At 30.8% G+C, this 17279-nt stretch overlaps 2 protein-coding genes, 1 long non-coding RNA gene and 1 pseudogene across 4 annotated transcripts; 2 read left to right on the top strand and 2 right to left on the bottom strand.

Annotated features, from left to right (window-relative positions):
• Nucleotides 1–92: 92 nt before the first annotated feature.
• Nucleotides 93–2775, bottom strand: TfIIFalpha (transcription factor IIFalpha). Its single transcript, XM_029315050.2, has 7 exons — nucleotides 2531–2775; nucleotides 2342–2388; nucleotides 1855–2226; nucleotides 1465–1787; nucleotides 1054–1340; nucleotides 539–879; nucleotides 93–457 (listed from the first exon to the last, which is right to left on the bottom strand). Exons 1-7 carry the CDS (start codon nucleotides 2549–2551, stop codon nucleotides 244–246), a joined length of 1605 nt encoding a protein of 534 aa, XP_029170883.1. The 5' UTR covers nucleotides 2552–2775; the 3' UTR covers nucleotides 93–243.
• Nucleotides 2776–3899: 1124 nt separating this feature from the next.
• Nucleotides 3900–8254, top strand: LOC114940273 (uncharacterized; annotated as a pseudogene). Its single transcript, XR_014924289.1, has 9 exons — nucleotides 3900–4291; nucleotides 4525–4599; nucleotides 4759–4925; nucleotides 5075–5358; nucleotides 5664–5763; nucleotides 6003–6218; nucleotides 6517–6678; nucleotides 6805–7029; nucleotides 7124–8254. The product of XR_014924289.1 is annotated as an uncharacterized LOC114940273 (transcript).
• A 917-nt stretch (nucleotides 8255–9171) lies between these two features.
• LOC146723935 (uncharacterized) lies at nucleotides 9172–11658 on the bottom strand. Its single transcript, XR_014924291.1, has 4 exons — nucleotides 10893–11658; nucleotides 10295–10821; nucleotides 10021–10224; nucleotides 9172–9539 (listed from the first exon to the last, which is right to left on the bottom strand). It is a non-coding gene; the product is annotated as an uncharacterized LOC146723935 (long non-coding RNA).
• Nucleotides 10404–14838, top strand: Afg3l2 (AFG3 like matrix AAA peptidase subunit 2). Its single transcript, XM_029314786.2, has 13 exons — nucleotides 10404–10666; nucleotides 11113–11236; nucleotides 11324–11627; nucleotides 11784–11877; nucleotides 11956–12121; nucleotides 12220–12355; nucleotides 12465–12583; nucleotides 12675–12950; nucleotides 13026–13253; nucleotides 13382–13608; nucleotides 13682–13858; nucleotides 14060–14278; nucleotides 14357–14838. Exons 1-13 carry the CDS (start codon nucleotides 10580–10582, stop codon nucleotides 14642–14644), a joined length of 2445 nt encoding a protein of 814 aa, XP_029170619.2. The 5' UTR covers nucleotides 10404–10579; the 3' UTR covers nucleotides 14645–14838.
• The last annotated feature ends 2441 nt before the right edge of the window (nucleotides 14839–17279 follow it).

Raw genomic sequence — 17279 nt, 5'->3', positions numbered from 1 at the left:
TCAGAACAAGGGATTAACAAATACGCTATTCCGAATATTTAATATTCGCCATAATCGAAGAGATCATGGGTTTTGGAACTAAGATGTTTCGGTTATAGTTTTCTGTAAAATTTTTAATAGAAGTGTTTTTTTATCATTATTACATAGTATCATTATCATTAAATATTAGTTGAATGATACTGTACAGTGTGTAATTACTAACGCATTAGATAATCATAAAAACGGCTAATTAACAAATTATAATTAATTAGATTGCGCTTTGATCGATAAATACATTTTATTCTTGATTGTCTGCTTGGTAGGATTTATTTTCTTCAGTATTTGAGTCATAATGTTGACAAGCTGCTCAGATGTGAGACCAGTTTTTTTAGACTTGAATTTCTGCAATAACTCGGTTGTTGTCATTGGTTTGCGCATTAAATATCGTCTCACCGCATCTTCCGTAATTCCCGATTCGCTAAAAAGATACCAAAAATGAGTGATTTTTTAAACAAATCAATATTAAAATTGTACAATATTTATCATACAAAAAACATACCTCGCTCCCGGAATGTACGATGTTACTGGAACTAAATTAAAGTTGTCTAACTTCAACTTTTTCGCTTGCGACAAATCTGGAGATCCAGATTGCTTTCTCTTAAAAGAATCAGAAATCCCAGCTGCAGGGGTTGGCGTCGCCGATCTCGAACTATGCGCACTATTAGGTTTCTTGTTATCTTTATCTTTTAGTGTTGTATCAGAATCTGATTCCGAATCGCTGGAAAAATCACTAGAGGAATCTTTTCCTGAGGTAGATTTCTTTTGATCTTTCTTTTTAGCTTTTTTCTTCTTCTTTTTGTCTTTCTTCTTATCCGTTTCTTTACCAAGTTTGTCTTTATCCTACAAAATGCGATATGCATTAGAAAAATGTAAGATAAAATATTTTGCAATTGTACTTAATGATAAATATTATGGGTTAGTTTATATCATTTAAGATATAGAAATGCATAATATGCAATATATATAGTGTTTATCAAGAATAGGTCATAACAATGATGCGTTAGATCTCCTTACTTTATCATCCTTTTCTTTTCCTTCCTCATCTTCGTCTTTGTCTTCTTCGCCTTCCTTCTTATCTGTTTGTTCTTCATCATCTTCTTCTTCGTCAGACGCAAGTAATTTTCTCAAAGCATCCTCCTCCGCGACGGACTTAATTTCCTTCTGTTGTTCTAATTCTGATTCAGAATCAGAAGAATCAGAAATATAATCGCACTCTCTTCCCTCCTCATCGCCGTCATCGCTTTCCTCGAACGCTTCATTGTCTGAAGAATTCTTCTTTTTTTTCTTCTTTTGCAATTGACCTAAAATATATACATAAATAAATATTTTACTAAAATATATATTGCATATATTTATCTATGTATAACACAATTTGCTTACGCAAAAATAAATATGTATAATAAATAATTATTTCACATTTATTACCTTTATTCTTCTTCATCTTCTTTGCATCATCCTCATCTTCGGATCCCTTTTTATTCTCATCTTCGTTACTGCCTGATTCATCATCATCACTCTCCATCCACTCGTCCAATTCTGATATTTTCAATTCCTTCTCTTTCTTACTTGGCCTTTTAACTTTACCACCTTCCACTAATTCTTCGTCGTCACCACCATCCTCATCGTTTCTCAATCTCTTGCGTAACATTAATGAAAAATAATTCATTACCTTATTCCTACGACTGAATTCCTGCTCTGCTTCTTCAGCACTAAGAGCCTTATATCTCTGGATTGGCTGAAAGTTATACCTGTATGTGAAAATTACATATTTTTCAGTAATTACCGGTGAAACAATTAACAGTATGAGATACTTACCATTCATGTAAAGGAAAGGCCTCTATTGCCCCATCAGCAGCATGAGTAAAAACGTAATAAGCTGCATTTTCACTGACTCCTCCCTCTCGTATACCTTTGAATTTCTTCCCAGTCTTTCCACCTGATTTCAGAATCCATGGTTGATCTTCCGGTTTATACTTTCTACTAGTAATGCCATACTTTTTTCTTCTAGCTTCCTCTCTAGCATCACGCCCGAATTCAGATCCGGCACCGAATTTCGGCATCTCCTCTTCTATACTCTTGTATTCTTTCATGTTGTTTTCGCGTTCCATTTTCACTTGAGTCCATTTGGAAAAATCTACATTCAACGTCGCATTGAATCTCATGACATTGTGCTTCTTCTTGCTGTTTCTAACAGTTTCAATTTAAATTATTTTCAATTCAAAATATATGATATGTAAAAAGTGAGAATTATATGTATATTATAGATTATATATATGTATATATAAATATTAATGATACAAACTTTGGTACTCTAATACTGAATTCCTGCACAGACGGCACGACTGTAGGCTAAAAAATAATTATATCTTGTATAAATGTGATTATTATATATAAAATATTAGACTTTTCTTCTAGAATAGTGTGCAATCTTTAATTTGATTAGTGTACATAACCTGCAACTATTATAATCACAGCTACTATCTATACATACCTTTGCTACGCCTGAATTCATATTTGACAACAATTTTTGAGTAATTTAATGTTACATTCGCAATTTAAAGCGTCTTATAAATTATTGGATCAATCAGATTTGACTCGAGAAATCTCAACAGATCAGATGTTCTCAGATTGAGAATGAACATGAAAATTAAATGAAAACTTCGAGGCTTCGAGGTGCGGTTAGGAAATTCCACCTGATTGGTCAATTAAAAGTTTTTTAAATCTATGAATAGAATTTGATTAATGAATATCGTAGGATAATAATAATAATAATAATAATTATTATTATTATATAATAATAATTATATATTATATAATATATAGAAAATATTTCGCATTTTGACGTTTCCTTCTTTTTCACACACAATCTTATTATTGTATATACATATATATCTTTATATTTATATATATGTATATATAAATTCTGAGTCAGAAATTAAAAAAAAATTATCGAATCGAAAGATTAATATATTATTGTCAATATAGAAAAGATTCGAGCTCGTATGATCTTTTTCAGCTTTCAAATTTATAATAATAAATTTTTGAAAAAAATCAAAAAAATCTATTTATGCTTTGCATCATATTTTTTTTTTTTTTTATTAATATTTAATGTGCCTTCAACCAATTTGAGTCCAGTTCTGATTATTTAGGCACTTTGAACACTTGTACTTTTCAATGCACTTATACAGTCTTGTACACTTTGTTCAGTTAATAAATTATTCTTTCAACTGATTGAGGCTTGTAATAAGGCGTAAGGCATATTTCTCACTTTCCAGATCGGCTATAGGTGCATTCGTCGTCCTGGTTCCCTACCTAGCCTAGCTAAAAAAAAAAATTAAACAATTTTATTTATATTTTTTAAAAATTCCCAAATTAATTTCATTGAGTCTAAATCGCAATTTTTTAAAAATTTCTTTACTTCATACGGATATTTTATATCCCATTTTTCCATTTTCGCATACAACTTTAGTTCTTTCCTCGTCATATAATTTACAGTTCCATACTATCTATAGAATAATGTTTTATAACTATATGTAAATTATTTTTATTAATTTAATTTGTTTCTGTAAAACGTTTCTGTAAATCGTTATTATACTTATATAGTGTTTATGAATATCATTTATAATAAATATATATTTTATTCAAGTTGTATTTATTAATGTTTTAATGTTTCCTAGAACAGAAAATTATAATAATGTCAAAATAAGAAGAAAACAATTAAATTATGATAGAAAAGTTATTTAATTTTTATAGTAATTTTTCGTCATTTTTTGACGTCATTGTAATTTTTTTTTCTGTGTCGAAAAAGGACCCCTAGTTTTATTAGCGTCAGTCCCCGAAAAGTCACATCCGCCTCTGTATTCTACATTTAATTTTATATTATTTTCAATTTCGATATAAGTCAGAACAAAAATAACAGATAATATCTGATTTTCTTCGTGTCATGTTTGTGATCTTGTATTTATAACATGTATTTATACGTGTTGATTATATATATACGGTAAGACAAATAGAGGTCGGGCAAAAACACGCAAGTCATAGAATTTGCTGATTTTCGTAGCAGTTGCCTCGCGAAAGCAAATCGAAAAGGACGTGTGTTAATAAAATTAACTAAATATCTATAATAAAGTGTGCATTAAATTAAATGTACTTTAAAATCTAGTTTTATTAATTTAATTCCGTGAAAATTTTCTGTGAGAATATAACTTATTTTATACATTGTTAACCAGTCTTCAAAATGATTACATTAAAGGTATAATATTCTAATATAATTCAATTCTATCTCTCTTTATATATCTTATTAAACATAATATATTTTTTCTTATTTTTATAAAGAATTTAAACTTTAAAAAGTCAAAATTAAGAAATACATAACTGACATTTACACACAAATATATTTAAAAAATTTGTTTACTAGATAGATTAGTGATACCTAAACAAAATAAAGTCGTATGTGTGCTAAAAAGTTTATTTTATTTTTTGTAGAGCACGTTCTTCAAGCAACTATCGGAGCAAAGTTCCTATGGATAATAACAACATGAACAATAAATTATTTCAGAGGTAATGTAAATTATTTTTTAAATAAATGTATATATAATTTATTTAAGAATTATTTTATCTAGAAAAAATACAAAGTAAAAAATATTATAAATAAACAAAAACAAGTATAAAAATATTAAAATATATTTATTTATCATACAACCGATTTTTTGTCCATAGATCGTGCTCCAAAACTAGAAAAATTCCTCCACAGTACGCACAATGTGTTGCAGCAGCATCGTCACATACTCCTACACACTTAAAATCTAAACATCTTTCCGCTGAAGTTAAAGAACGAACACTTAAGAGTATTGAAAAGTGGAAGGACAAAATGAATAAATCATACGGTTAGTATCTTGAAAAGATTTATATCGTAATATGTGTTATAACCGATTGTGTGTGTTCTATCCTGATCTTGCTCCGAAAGCAAAATAATTTATAAATACGCGAAAAGATTTATATGAGAAAACATTTTTTACTCGTACAATTTTTTCAGGTGCTGTGCCTAAAAACTTGGCAAAGAAATATCCCAATGTACCAAATGTACATAAAACACATACTAAAATCAAGCAGCGAAAGAGTGTTGAATTCGTTCTAGAGCCTCAAAGATTGAATCTTCAATCGAAGATAGACCGGATTGAGCCCAAAAAATAAAAATGAAAATGAAAAAGGCAAGACGATATATTCTTGAGGAACTGTAATTAAGCATTTACCAAATGAATTTGTGCCAATTCTGCAAGATAATAATTTATTATATCCGCAATTTGATATGAATTCGAAGTAAGCCATAACAAAGACAACTTGTAAAAATAAAATAGATATTCATTAATAGCAAATAGAAATTGATCCGTATTTTACTAGTGTTACATTAATTATTTAATACAAAAACAATTTTAATTAATTTTAGCGCGTTAATATTTTAGATAATCAATACTAGAGTCTTCATATTTGTTTTTTAATTATTCAATTATGAATTAATTATTATGTCATCACAAAACATAATGTCTACAACAATTGATTAATTAGAACTATAATTGCGATAATTGAAAAATTGCTTTACGATACTTTGAATTGTTACGAAACAGTATTGCTGGAAATGGTCAACCGAATAACACATTGATTAGTTCTACAACTTCCGCAACACCCTTAGATGGTCCTTCGAGCTTACCATTAACTCCAACTAAGGTAATATAAAATATAATTTGTAAAACAAACACAAAAATGTACATGCATTGATATTTAATATTAATGTATAGATTAGTATATTAATTTTATTTCGATTTTAGTTTGATATATACGTATCAGACTTTTAAAATAAAATGTTGTCCAAGTATATGTAAGAATTGTATAGGGTGAATTGGATTATGAAGTATTTTAATTCATTTATTTGCTATAATATTTGTAAAAATATTTGTTGGTGAAAGGAGCGTTATGTGAAACGCGAAGTGACATGCAAATTATCGACTGATATAGAAGCCTTCGATGATATTCATCCATTTGAGTATGCTTACTTTGACGACGTGCCGAACATGGAACGCAAAAGGGAGGACAATGCTCCCAAATTGTCTTCTCATTTTCTAAAAAGAGATGTAAACACAAATCAAAGATATATCATCGTAGGATATTTGATTCGTCTTGGAGTAAGTATATAGTTTAATTACGGATATAAATATTTCACGTTTATGCACAAATAAAGAACTAAAGGAGTATATATAATTTTGGTGAACTCATGTTTTGTTATAAACGTACAAAAATAATTTTTTATGTCTATCAATTACGAAACACAACAATGACAATTAATACTAGATGTATTAATCTTACATTAATTATGTATATTATTTTTTTATCTCGTTAACGCGTTAGAAATTAAAATAAAAACTTAAATTTAAATTGTATTGAACTTTGTTTATGACTTTTATGCTTATGGCAATTTTGTAGGTGTGTTACGAATACTCATCCAATATCATTTATCAGACTGTCGAATTATTCGATGTCACCATTGACAGAATTTCGGTAGATACGAATGATATCCAATTATTAGCCTTAACGTGTCTATGGATAACTCTCAAACGAGAAGTAACTAGTCATAAAATACCATCGGTAATAAAACTTTTTAATCAGAGAAAATATTCGAAGAGGAAGACTATTCTTCTGTTATTCTTCTGTTATTAAATAATTCAATAGTAATTTTAATATAAATTTATTATATATTTTGTATTTGCTTAGGCAACTACGGTACTGCAATTGGCGGCGAAGAATGTATATATAAATCGAGAGAAAGATTTATTAATGTATGAGAAGAAGATTCTCTATGCTGTTGAATTCAACTTACGATTCGGCGATCCTTTCACTTTATTTGCTATTACTTATTAGATGCGGTACGAAGTGGCATATGTAATATTAATTAATCTGAATAATGTCCCACGCATCTATTTTTGTGGTAGTTACTTGGTACGTGAACACACACAGAGATATACAATATTTAATTTTTATTGTAAATTATTATATCTGCAGATAAATAAGTAATTTATTTCTTATGTTATAGCTCGATATATCCATGCTGGATGAAAAGTTAAGTGATACGTCAGTATGTGTTCTGTGCGTAGTGGCGGCAGAGTTATCGCTTTGTTTTATATATTCAAATGACATTATTAATTTGAATTACGCATGGTACCAAGAATGGAGAAATAAATTTTTGCTCAGAGAGTAAGTAAATTGGCGATTAAATAAATCTTTCTTTTATCTCAAACAGATACACTACAATAGTTACATCTTTCTTATAAAGCATTTAAGATTTTTATCATATCACGAAAGAACAAGACATGAATCTTTAATCGCAAACACTTTTTAAATAGTCAGGTTTATTATTGTAATAAATATATCATCAAGCAAGAAATTGTAAAGAATAATTATTGAAAAAAATTATAAGAATATGTGATATAATAAAAGGCCAATTTAACGAGCTTATATGATATTAATTGAAAAATTTTTTTATTAATTTACGTCATAATATACTAAAGTTAAGATAAACGTTTCGACTGTACGACAGTCTTTTTCAATATCATGCTAATATGTCAAAAAATTAATTTAGTCATATCGACCTTATTATAAATACAACATTTATGAGATTATCATATGACGAACGCAGTACAAAATTCATGTTTGTTGGCTTGAGTTAGAGCGTCAGATTTATGTATGTCATGCTGTTATATCATGTAACGACATTTTTTGTCACGAACATAACATTTTTTTTTAAAAATTATTTCTTTTTACTTAACATAATCACAATGAATAAAAAAATTTTTCAATTAATATCATATAAGCTCGTTAAGTTGGCCTTTTATTATATCACATATTTTAATTGTATACGAGCCGAAGTTTAATTTATAAAATATATATATTATAAGAATAACTTAAATAAAAGAATAATGCATTATTTTTGTAATCCGGAAAATAATGACACGTTTTCTGAAAGAAGTAATTTTAAGTTTATTTATCTGCAGATATAATAATTTACAATAAAAATTAAATTGTATATCTCTGTGTGTTCGCGTACCAAGTAACTACCACAAAAATAAATGCGTGGGACATTATTCAGATTAATATTATATATGCCACTTCGTACCGCATCCAATAAGTAATAGCAAAGTAAGGTGAAAGGATCGCCGAATTGTAAGTTGAATTCAACAGCATAGAGAAATACAAAAAGCTTTGACTTTAAATCAATTAATTGATTTAAAGTCAAATCTTTTTGTATTATATTCTGTTTTATAAAACATAAATCTCTTTGTTCCCAACTGAAATAAAAAACATTCCGAATTAATACAAATAATTTGCAAAATTTAAAATTAATTCTTTCAGAAAACGTGTCATTATTTTCTGGATTACAAAAATAATGCATTATTCTTTACAATTTCTTGCTTGATGATATATTTATTACAATAATAAACCTGACTATTTAAAAAGTGTTTGTGATTAAAGATTCATGTCTTGTTCTTTCGTGATATGATAAAAATCTTAAATGCTTTATAAGAAAGATGTAACTATTGTAGTGTATCTGTTTGAGATAAAAGAAAGATTTATTTAATCGCCAATTTACTTACTCTCTGAACAAAAATTTATTTCTCCATTGTTGGTACCATGAATAATTCAAATTAATAATGTCATTTAATTAATTAATTGATTTAAAGTCAAAGCTTAAGTTGACTCACTTTGTATAATATATTATACAAAAAAATACTTTTCTTAAATTTTATTAACTGAATTTAAAGCTTTCTTCATTTTATCGAGAACAAAATCGGACACTTTGTATAATATATTATAATATATTATACAAAGTGAGTCAACATAATCATCTTGTATAATTTTTAAAATATGATAAATGAAATGATCTATTCTACCCTAAAATGTCAAAAGAATAAACTTTTGGCTAAAAATAGCCGAAAGTTTATTAACATTTCTATTTTAATATTTATTTTTAAAAGTGTTAAAATTTATTTTAGTTTTAAAAATTATTGTAAAATTTATTTTTATAAAGTTATATAATGAGAAATAGGATGTAAAATATTATGCATTGTATGTTCGGAAAAATATATATATTTTTATTATTGACAATTAAAGAAAATCATGAGAGATTTCTTATGTTAATGTCGATATTTTAAAATGTATTATCTCTATTGCGATAATATGTCAATTTGCATAAACATAAATGAGAATCATCGACTACAACAGTATTTATTTATCTAACAGTCCTCTATACGAGTCATATATAAGCTAATAATGATAATTTCTCAGCAATAATAATATCACATATAGTACGACATCCATCGTAAGCAATCAGGTGCTGTTAAATTTTCGAGTGCGAAAATTTAATGATTTCCGTAGTCTCGTTGAATACTTGCACAAGTATCCCACTTATTGTCCCATGTGTTATCAGTGGATAACAATTCTTTCACGTTGTCCTAAAGAGAATGTGTAATACGTCTTTAAAAAATATACAGCTATACAATTTTTTTAAATTAAAATTATATGCAATTGTCTCATCATTTGAAAGACGATATTTTCTTGTGAAAAAAGATGTATAAACATTTTTAATTATTTTATAATATTATAACGATTAAGCTCTCTCTCTCTCTCTCTCTCGATTTACGTAGGAAAAATATTTTTATAATTAATTGATACTTTATTTTCATATATTATTAATAATGAGATTAATCAACTAATATATTTATATTCATCTTAATCAATTAATATATTTACAAGTGCCATTTAATAATAATATGATATTTAATATCTAATTTTTCAATATAGTTAATATGAATAAAAAATCCAAACCAGCGGAAAGCTGTTAATTAAACTTCAAACTAAATAATGAAAATTAAAATCTAATAGGGGAAATTTAAAAACTTAAAGTTAAATAAAGATAATGTTAAATCTTCTTACTTTGAATAATACATGTGCTCGCGGCTAAAATGCCATGTTTCAATTCTTCCAAGGCATTCGGGGTCTTTTCAGCCGAACTGACAATTATCCTTGGTGGCTCTAATCCTAAATTACAACGCTCCCATTCTTTGATAGGCACCTGACCACCATTCGGGCAAAGCAAGGCATAGTCTTCCTGTTTGCCTGCATCGTCCTTCTCGTTATCTAAAATATGATATATGTTTATGAAATAGCAAATAATTGAATATAATCAAATATAATTTATTATACTCACCGAACTGCTTCAAAGACGTTAAAGGTGTCTTCGGCGGGAACTGCGATTACACATGTCCCGATGACGACAGCAACGTCGGTGAATCCGGAGCCAATGCGCGCTGCCGCATGTCACCCACCATCGAGTCGCGAGTCTCGCCTCGTCGGCGATAACTGATGGAGTAAGATGGTTGCTCGCGGCCGGTAGTGCGTTGCGTTCCCGAGACTTTTCCGAAACGTTAATTATAATAATAAGGGACGAGGCTTCAATTCCGCCGTAGTCTCGTCGCATCGTCGTCCTCGAAGCATGGCGCATCAAATGCTCTCGTCGGCCAGCAAACTCGAAAGACTGATTCTCAGGTCCACTCAGAAAGGTTATTTCGACACGCTTCAGGTACTTATTAGTGTATTATAACCTGCTGTCTCGCGTAATATTCGCGATATTTAATTGCTGTGATTGTCTGGCAATTTCTTTTATCAGTGACATGACAAATGTCATCATCGTGACGCTCGATTCTGCGATCATTTTTTATTGCAAATTCCGAACACCTGTGTAAATTTTTGTATGGTTAGTATATTTACTAGTTCTAAATATAATTTTACCGAGAAAACACACTTACATGTTTATTGTCATCGCTTGCACCTTTTCGTGTAATCGCGTGTAAATTTGCCGATTGCCGTAATTTAATGTATAGTTTACGTCAGCTTTGCAATCGTTATTTGCAGTTTTCGTGAGATCACGTGTCCGAAATGATGAACAATGATGACATAAATCTTGTCATTTTTAAAAATATTTTTTGCATTAGAACAATAACATTAAGCCAAGATATATTCTTTCAGTTGAAGCGACACTTAACTTTGCTTAAAAATGGTACATCGTTATCCATGTTTGAGCAGTTGCAACAGAAATTAAGATTATTTTGTAAACAGCCACCTAAAGGATTTGAAAAGTTTTTCAAACCAGGTAAACCTGATATTTTTATTCAATGTCTCTTTCCTCTAATAAATTTGTATCGTTTTTAATGATTGATATAATACTGTGTATATATAGGTGGAGCCAAAAATGCAGAAAATGTTGCTAAGAAGGCAGAGGAAGCATCGAGTAAAAAAACTAGTACACAGAAACCTTCTTCATCTACCTCTAGCTCGTCATCCAGTTCCAAAGATTCTGGTTTCCAGTGGCCATTTAAGATTTCCAGCGACAGTTCACAGCGAGCAGGTAAATCGTTCGAAGGTGGTGACAAGGATAGGACATTCATGATTCTGGGCGCACTTGGAACAACTGGTCTGATTGCATATATACTTGCCCAGGATTTCAATCAGAAGGAGATCACATGGAGGGAATTTACATACAAGTGAGTACATTAGATTCCTGCAAGTACATATAGTTAATATATGTTCTGATGAAATAGCAAATATATATTGATTATACAAATTAAAAGTGATTAATATACAATATATAAAAGTGATTAATTACAATTATGCTAATTATATATCTTTTCTTCTTTCAGTTATTTAAGTAAAGGTATTGTCGACAAATTAGAAGTGGTAAATAAAAAGTGGGTGCGTGTAAAACTTCTACCTGGACATACTGTTGATGGTTCTGTAAGTTCTTCTTTGCAAGATCAATAATTTACTTATTTTCAGTCAGTTGTGTCAGAGTTTGATGTTTTTTTTTTATAGGATATATTGTGGTTCAATATTGGAAGTACTGATACTTTTGAAAGAAATCTGGAAAATGCACAAATAGAATTAAACATAGGACCGGAGAATTATATTCCTGTGGTTTATAAAAATGAATTGGAAGGATCGACTCTATTGTCATATCTACCACAGATTCTTATGTGGGGTGAGCAATTAATTATTAATTTTGTTTATTATATTAATACAGAGAGCAAAATAATCTTTATATCTGTATATTATAAATATCAAAAAAATATATTTTAGGACTGCTCCTTTACTTAATACGAAGATCTGCGGAAGCAATGACTGGTAAAGGTGGTAAAAGAGGTGGACTTTTTGGCACAGTAATGGAATCGACAGCAAAATTAATAAATTCGAAAGATATTGGTGTACGATTTAAGTGAGTAATCAATATTTTTTGTTATTGCATCAATTACATTATTACATAACATTATTATATAAGTGTAACATTTTTTGTTTATCAATGTCTCATTTATATTACACATTAGAGATGTAGCTGGTTGTGAAGAAGCTAAGATTGAAATTATGGAGTTTGTAAATTTCTTGAAGAACCCGCAGCAATATATAGATCTCGGGGCTAAGATTCCAAAAGGCGCTATGTTAACAGGTAACTTTATCAATTTAGATAAAATTTTTAATAGTGAAATGCACGTTTCATATTTAAAATATCACAAGTGTCATGATATTTTTTTTTATAGGGCCACCTGGTACTGGTAAAACTTTATTAGCCAAAGCTACGGCCGGTGAAGCGAACGTACCTTTCATTACGGTATCCGGTTCGGAATTCTTGGAAATGTTTGTGGGTGTCGGTCCATCAAGAGTGCGCGATATGTTCTCTATGGCGCGAAAACATGCACCTTGTATATTATTTATCGATGAGATCGATGCGGTAGGACGGAAGAGAGGAGGTCGGAACTTTGCGGGACATTCTGAGCAAGAAAATACATTGAATCAACTCTTGGTAGAAATGGATGGTACATCTTACCTTCAAGTATGAAGACATCGAAAGCGTTGCGAATGATTTTTAACGTTCTACTATCTTCTTTTAGGATTTAACACGACGACCAACGTGGTGGTGTTGGCGGCAACTAATAGGGTAGACATTTTAGATAAGGCGTTACTTAGACCTGGAAGATTCGATAGACAAATATTTGTACCTGCGCCCGATATCAAAGGACGAGCGTCCATTTTCAAAGTGCATTTAGCTCCTTTGAAAACTATACTGGACAAGGATCAGTTAGCGCGAAAGATGGCTTCTTTGACTCCTGGCTTTACAGGTATATAATCGATTGTATTGAATCTTTTTGAGAAAAATATACATATAAAAATAGAAATATATTAATAAAATTTTCCAAAATAAAAACTAAATGAAAACCGTCAGGGCATCATATATAGATTTTTTCAGGAGCTGATATCGCGAACGTTTGCAATGAAGCGGCCCTGATCGCGGCAAGAGATTTGAATGATGATATTCAGCTTAAAAACTTTGAACAAGCTATCGAGAGGGTAGTTGCCGGCATGGAAAAGAAGACCAATGTGTTGCAACCTGAGGAGAAGAAGACAGTCGCGTATCACGAAGCTGGTCATGCGGTAGCCGGCTGGTTCTTAGAGTATGCGGATCCGCTTCTGAAGGTACCGTATCTATTAATTTTTCGCGATGATATAATTTTGTCATTATTGTCTAAACTTTTGTTATTTCCCTTAGGTGTCGATTATCCCGCGCGGTAAAGGATTAGGATATGCCCAGTATTTGCCACGTGAACAATATCTTTACACGAAGGAACAGTTATTCGATCGGATGTGTATGACGCTCGGAGGACGAGTATCGGAAGAAATCTTTTTCGGCCGCATAACCACAGGCGCTCAGGACGATTTGCAAAAGGTATTATTATGATTAATAATATCGTATCTTTTTTTGTCAAATTATCATTGTATGGGTTTGTTCTTTTCAGCTGAACTGGCTGCACTAATTCAGAGTTTATCTCTTTTTTTTACAATATGAAGTAAAAAAAGATAAATTCTGAACTAGTGCAGTCAGTTCAGCTGAAAAGAACAGACCTTTTATTTCCCATTCGTTTTAAAGATTACAGAAATTGCATATGCGCAAATTACGCAATATGGTATGTACGAGAAGGTCGGGAATGTCAGCTTTCAAATGCCGAAGCCAGGAGACATGGCTCTGGACAAACCATATTCCGAATATACTGCGCAACTTATCGACAATGAGGTCCGAGATTTGATCGACAGGGCGCATAAACGAACGCGAGCCCTTCTGAACGAGCACAAACAAAATGTAATCAAGGTAAGAGCTATTTCATATCGTCTACTTAAATATTTGAGTAACTTAACGCGTGCTGTAAATTAAAATTTACGATTTCAGGTCGCCGAGAGATTATTGAAGCAGGAGATTTTAAGTAGGGACGACATGATCGAATTACTTGGTGCTCGTCCATTCCGCGAGAAATCCACTTACGAAGAATTCGTCGAAGGCACTGGCTCTTTCGAAGAGGACACTTCGTTACCGGAAGGATTGAAGGAATGGAATAAGCCTAGGGAAGAATCCTCCGAGGATGGTGACAAGAAGGACAAAACGGCGGAGTCTGGCGAGTCGCAGACGCAACCTTCTAAAGCAGCCTCCAGTGATAAACAGCCGCAGCAACGACTATAACCTGTAACATTTTAGTCTCGCAACTTTGTATAATAGTTCGAAATACACAATCATAACAATATAAGTGAAGATGTTCAACAGTATATTCAGCTGCATCAACTGTTGTAACCGCTGTACACGATAAGGTCGTCAGTTTTTAACGCGACGTTCCTGTGATGTGTAGTTCTTGTAAATTAAATTTAAATTGCTTTCTATGAATTTTCTTTTCGTAAATCGGTTTTTCATCTTCGTATCGGTTGAGAATAGTATTGTAAAAAGTAACACTAGAAAAACTCTTAGAAATTTTAAGCTCTCTTACATTATGTGTTTGTAATAAAACTGTGCAGATTAACTTAATTCTTTTTGGATAATTATCAAAGATAAATTCTTTTGTGGCATCACCCTTCACGTTTTTTGATGAAACAAAGGTGGGCAAACAAGATTTAAAAAAAAGTGATATCTCCAAGTTCGATATACTTAATTTTTAAGAATAACAATTTCATTTTACATATTTATCAATTTTCACGTTTTTCACTAAAATGACATAAACGCTTTTTCAAAGAAAAAAACTCAAAAGATTATAGAAATGCAGAGTCGGATAAATCGTCCCATGTTGCAATCCATATTTAAGGTTTAGTTTATTGATAAGAAACATATCAGTAACACGATCGGCTTCTGCATTACATTACTGGGTACGAATTAATTTACGTCTGACGTGTGTGTCGCTTATTGCACATCGCTGTAAATATATATATATATATATATATATATATATATATATGTATGTATATATAGTGTATGTATATATATATATATATGTATATATATATGTAAAATTGCTTTCGTCGAGATTCGCGACGATGCTCCACATCGTCGCGGCTTGTGCTACGTAAAATTTGTAAAAGTGTATCCGCCACTATTTTTTTATTCGTGATTCACTCGTTGATCGAGCGCTTTTGTCGTCACGTAAAACGTTTTATCCTACACATCTCGGGTGAATGCTTCTTTGTGTCTTGTTAATTCAACGCTCGATTCAACACCTGACACGCGAAATCTGATCTGATCTGATCTGACCTGACCTCGATTAATTTGAGAATTTCAATGAAAAATAATCGTCACTATAAGCGAACGAATAACATAAAAAGTCTGAAAAATTGTTTGAAACGCCTCAAGATTATCTGAAATAGTAGTTTTTTTTATCGTAATCACATATCTGAGCATCATATACTGTGGGATCGATCTTGTCCTCGTGACAGGTACTGAATCTACGAAGATGTTAAACACAGGGTTTTTCTATCCCCTTGAAAGGGGATAATCATTCTATATCAACGGGTGTACAGATGCAACGACACGACGTTATAAATGACTAATAAAGTCTGGTTTGACATTAAAAAGTACGCGCAACGTGTACATATTTCTATAGTTGAAGTTTGGTGTTTCATTGTTCCAAAGTTGGCATATATTCACCTTTATCACTGTTCGTACATGCACGAGTTCTTGCAATTCGTAGTCCGTAAAATTGTGTGTGTGTGTATGCGTGTGTGAGAAAAAGTTACGCACAATGAATCAATTTTGATATTACAACGGAGAATTCAGGTTCAATCTCATCATTTATCGGCTTTATACGAGTAAAGATAAGCCGCAAATAATAGATTCCATCCAATTTCCGCGTATATATTTCATCAACAAAACAATGTTCACCAGAAAAACAAAGATTTAGAAAACGACTAATGTCATTTCTTATTATGCTGAATTTAAAAAAATTCTTAAATTTTCTTTTTTATAAAAAAAATTCTTTTTATTCTGATAATTCATTCTTCGGCCATTTGTTCGTAGCGTGTTTCGTTGGAAATATTTGATCTACGCATATTTATTTCAATGCATTGCAGACATAATGTTATTTTTTATTGCGATGCATTTGCACAGACGTGTCTTACATATTTAATGACGTTGAAAAAATTGATACCCATATGCGTGATGAAAAGTAAGCCTCGCGATATATGTAAATGTAAGTATCGAGTCGTTTGCTAACAAATTGCGCGCTGTGTGTATATTTTCTAAAAATTCTATATAAAGTTTGCTTCCGGGATGTGTTGAAAGAAGTGAATTCCTCTACCAATTCACTTTTATTTACGCTACAAATTTATGCGGTTACAAGTTTCCGATAGCAATAAATTTCTTGCGTTCCTTTCACCTCTCGTTAAAAACTTGACGTTCAGACAGATCAGAGTAAACCTTCTGCCGACGCGATCTCATTTATGTAACGCAAATTTTTCCACGATAATATTGCCACGAAAATGAAAAATTATCATACACTAGTACTAGCCAATAATTGTGCCGAACGGTTCTTTTGGAATGGTTTAAAAAAAAAATAAGAAAAAAATTCATTTCACTTTCAGTCTCCTTTAAATGAGGTTTTTCATTTTATGTATAGTGTATCATCAACAATACAAGTGAATGTCGTAAATCATTCATCATAAGCGATATTCTGCACTGCGATATGGATTTTTCTTTCTTTTTCTTTCGGCGTGCATAAATTTGGCACCTGTATATAACATTTCCCACTTTTTAATGACGTAGTGTTGCATCATATTATCGAAATTTAAAGGCTGTATCTTATTTTTTTTTTTCGAACAATTATTCAAAGCTCATTCCG

Source organism: Nylanderia fulva, unplaced genomic scaffold, assembly GCF_048542155.1.
Source record: "Nylanderia fulva isolate GAGA-0341 unplaced genomic scaffold, ASM4854215v1 Scaffold16, whole genome shotgun sequence".
Lineage (NCBI taxonomy): Eukaryota > Metazoa > Arthropoda > Insecta > Hymenoptera > Formicidae > Nylanderia > Nylanderia fulva.
Note: the sequence above shows the minus strand (reverse complement) of the source record. Positions and strands in the feature narration are given on the sequence as shown.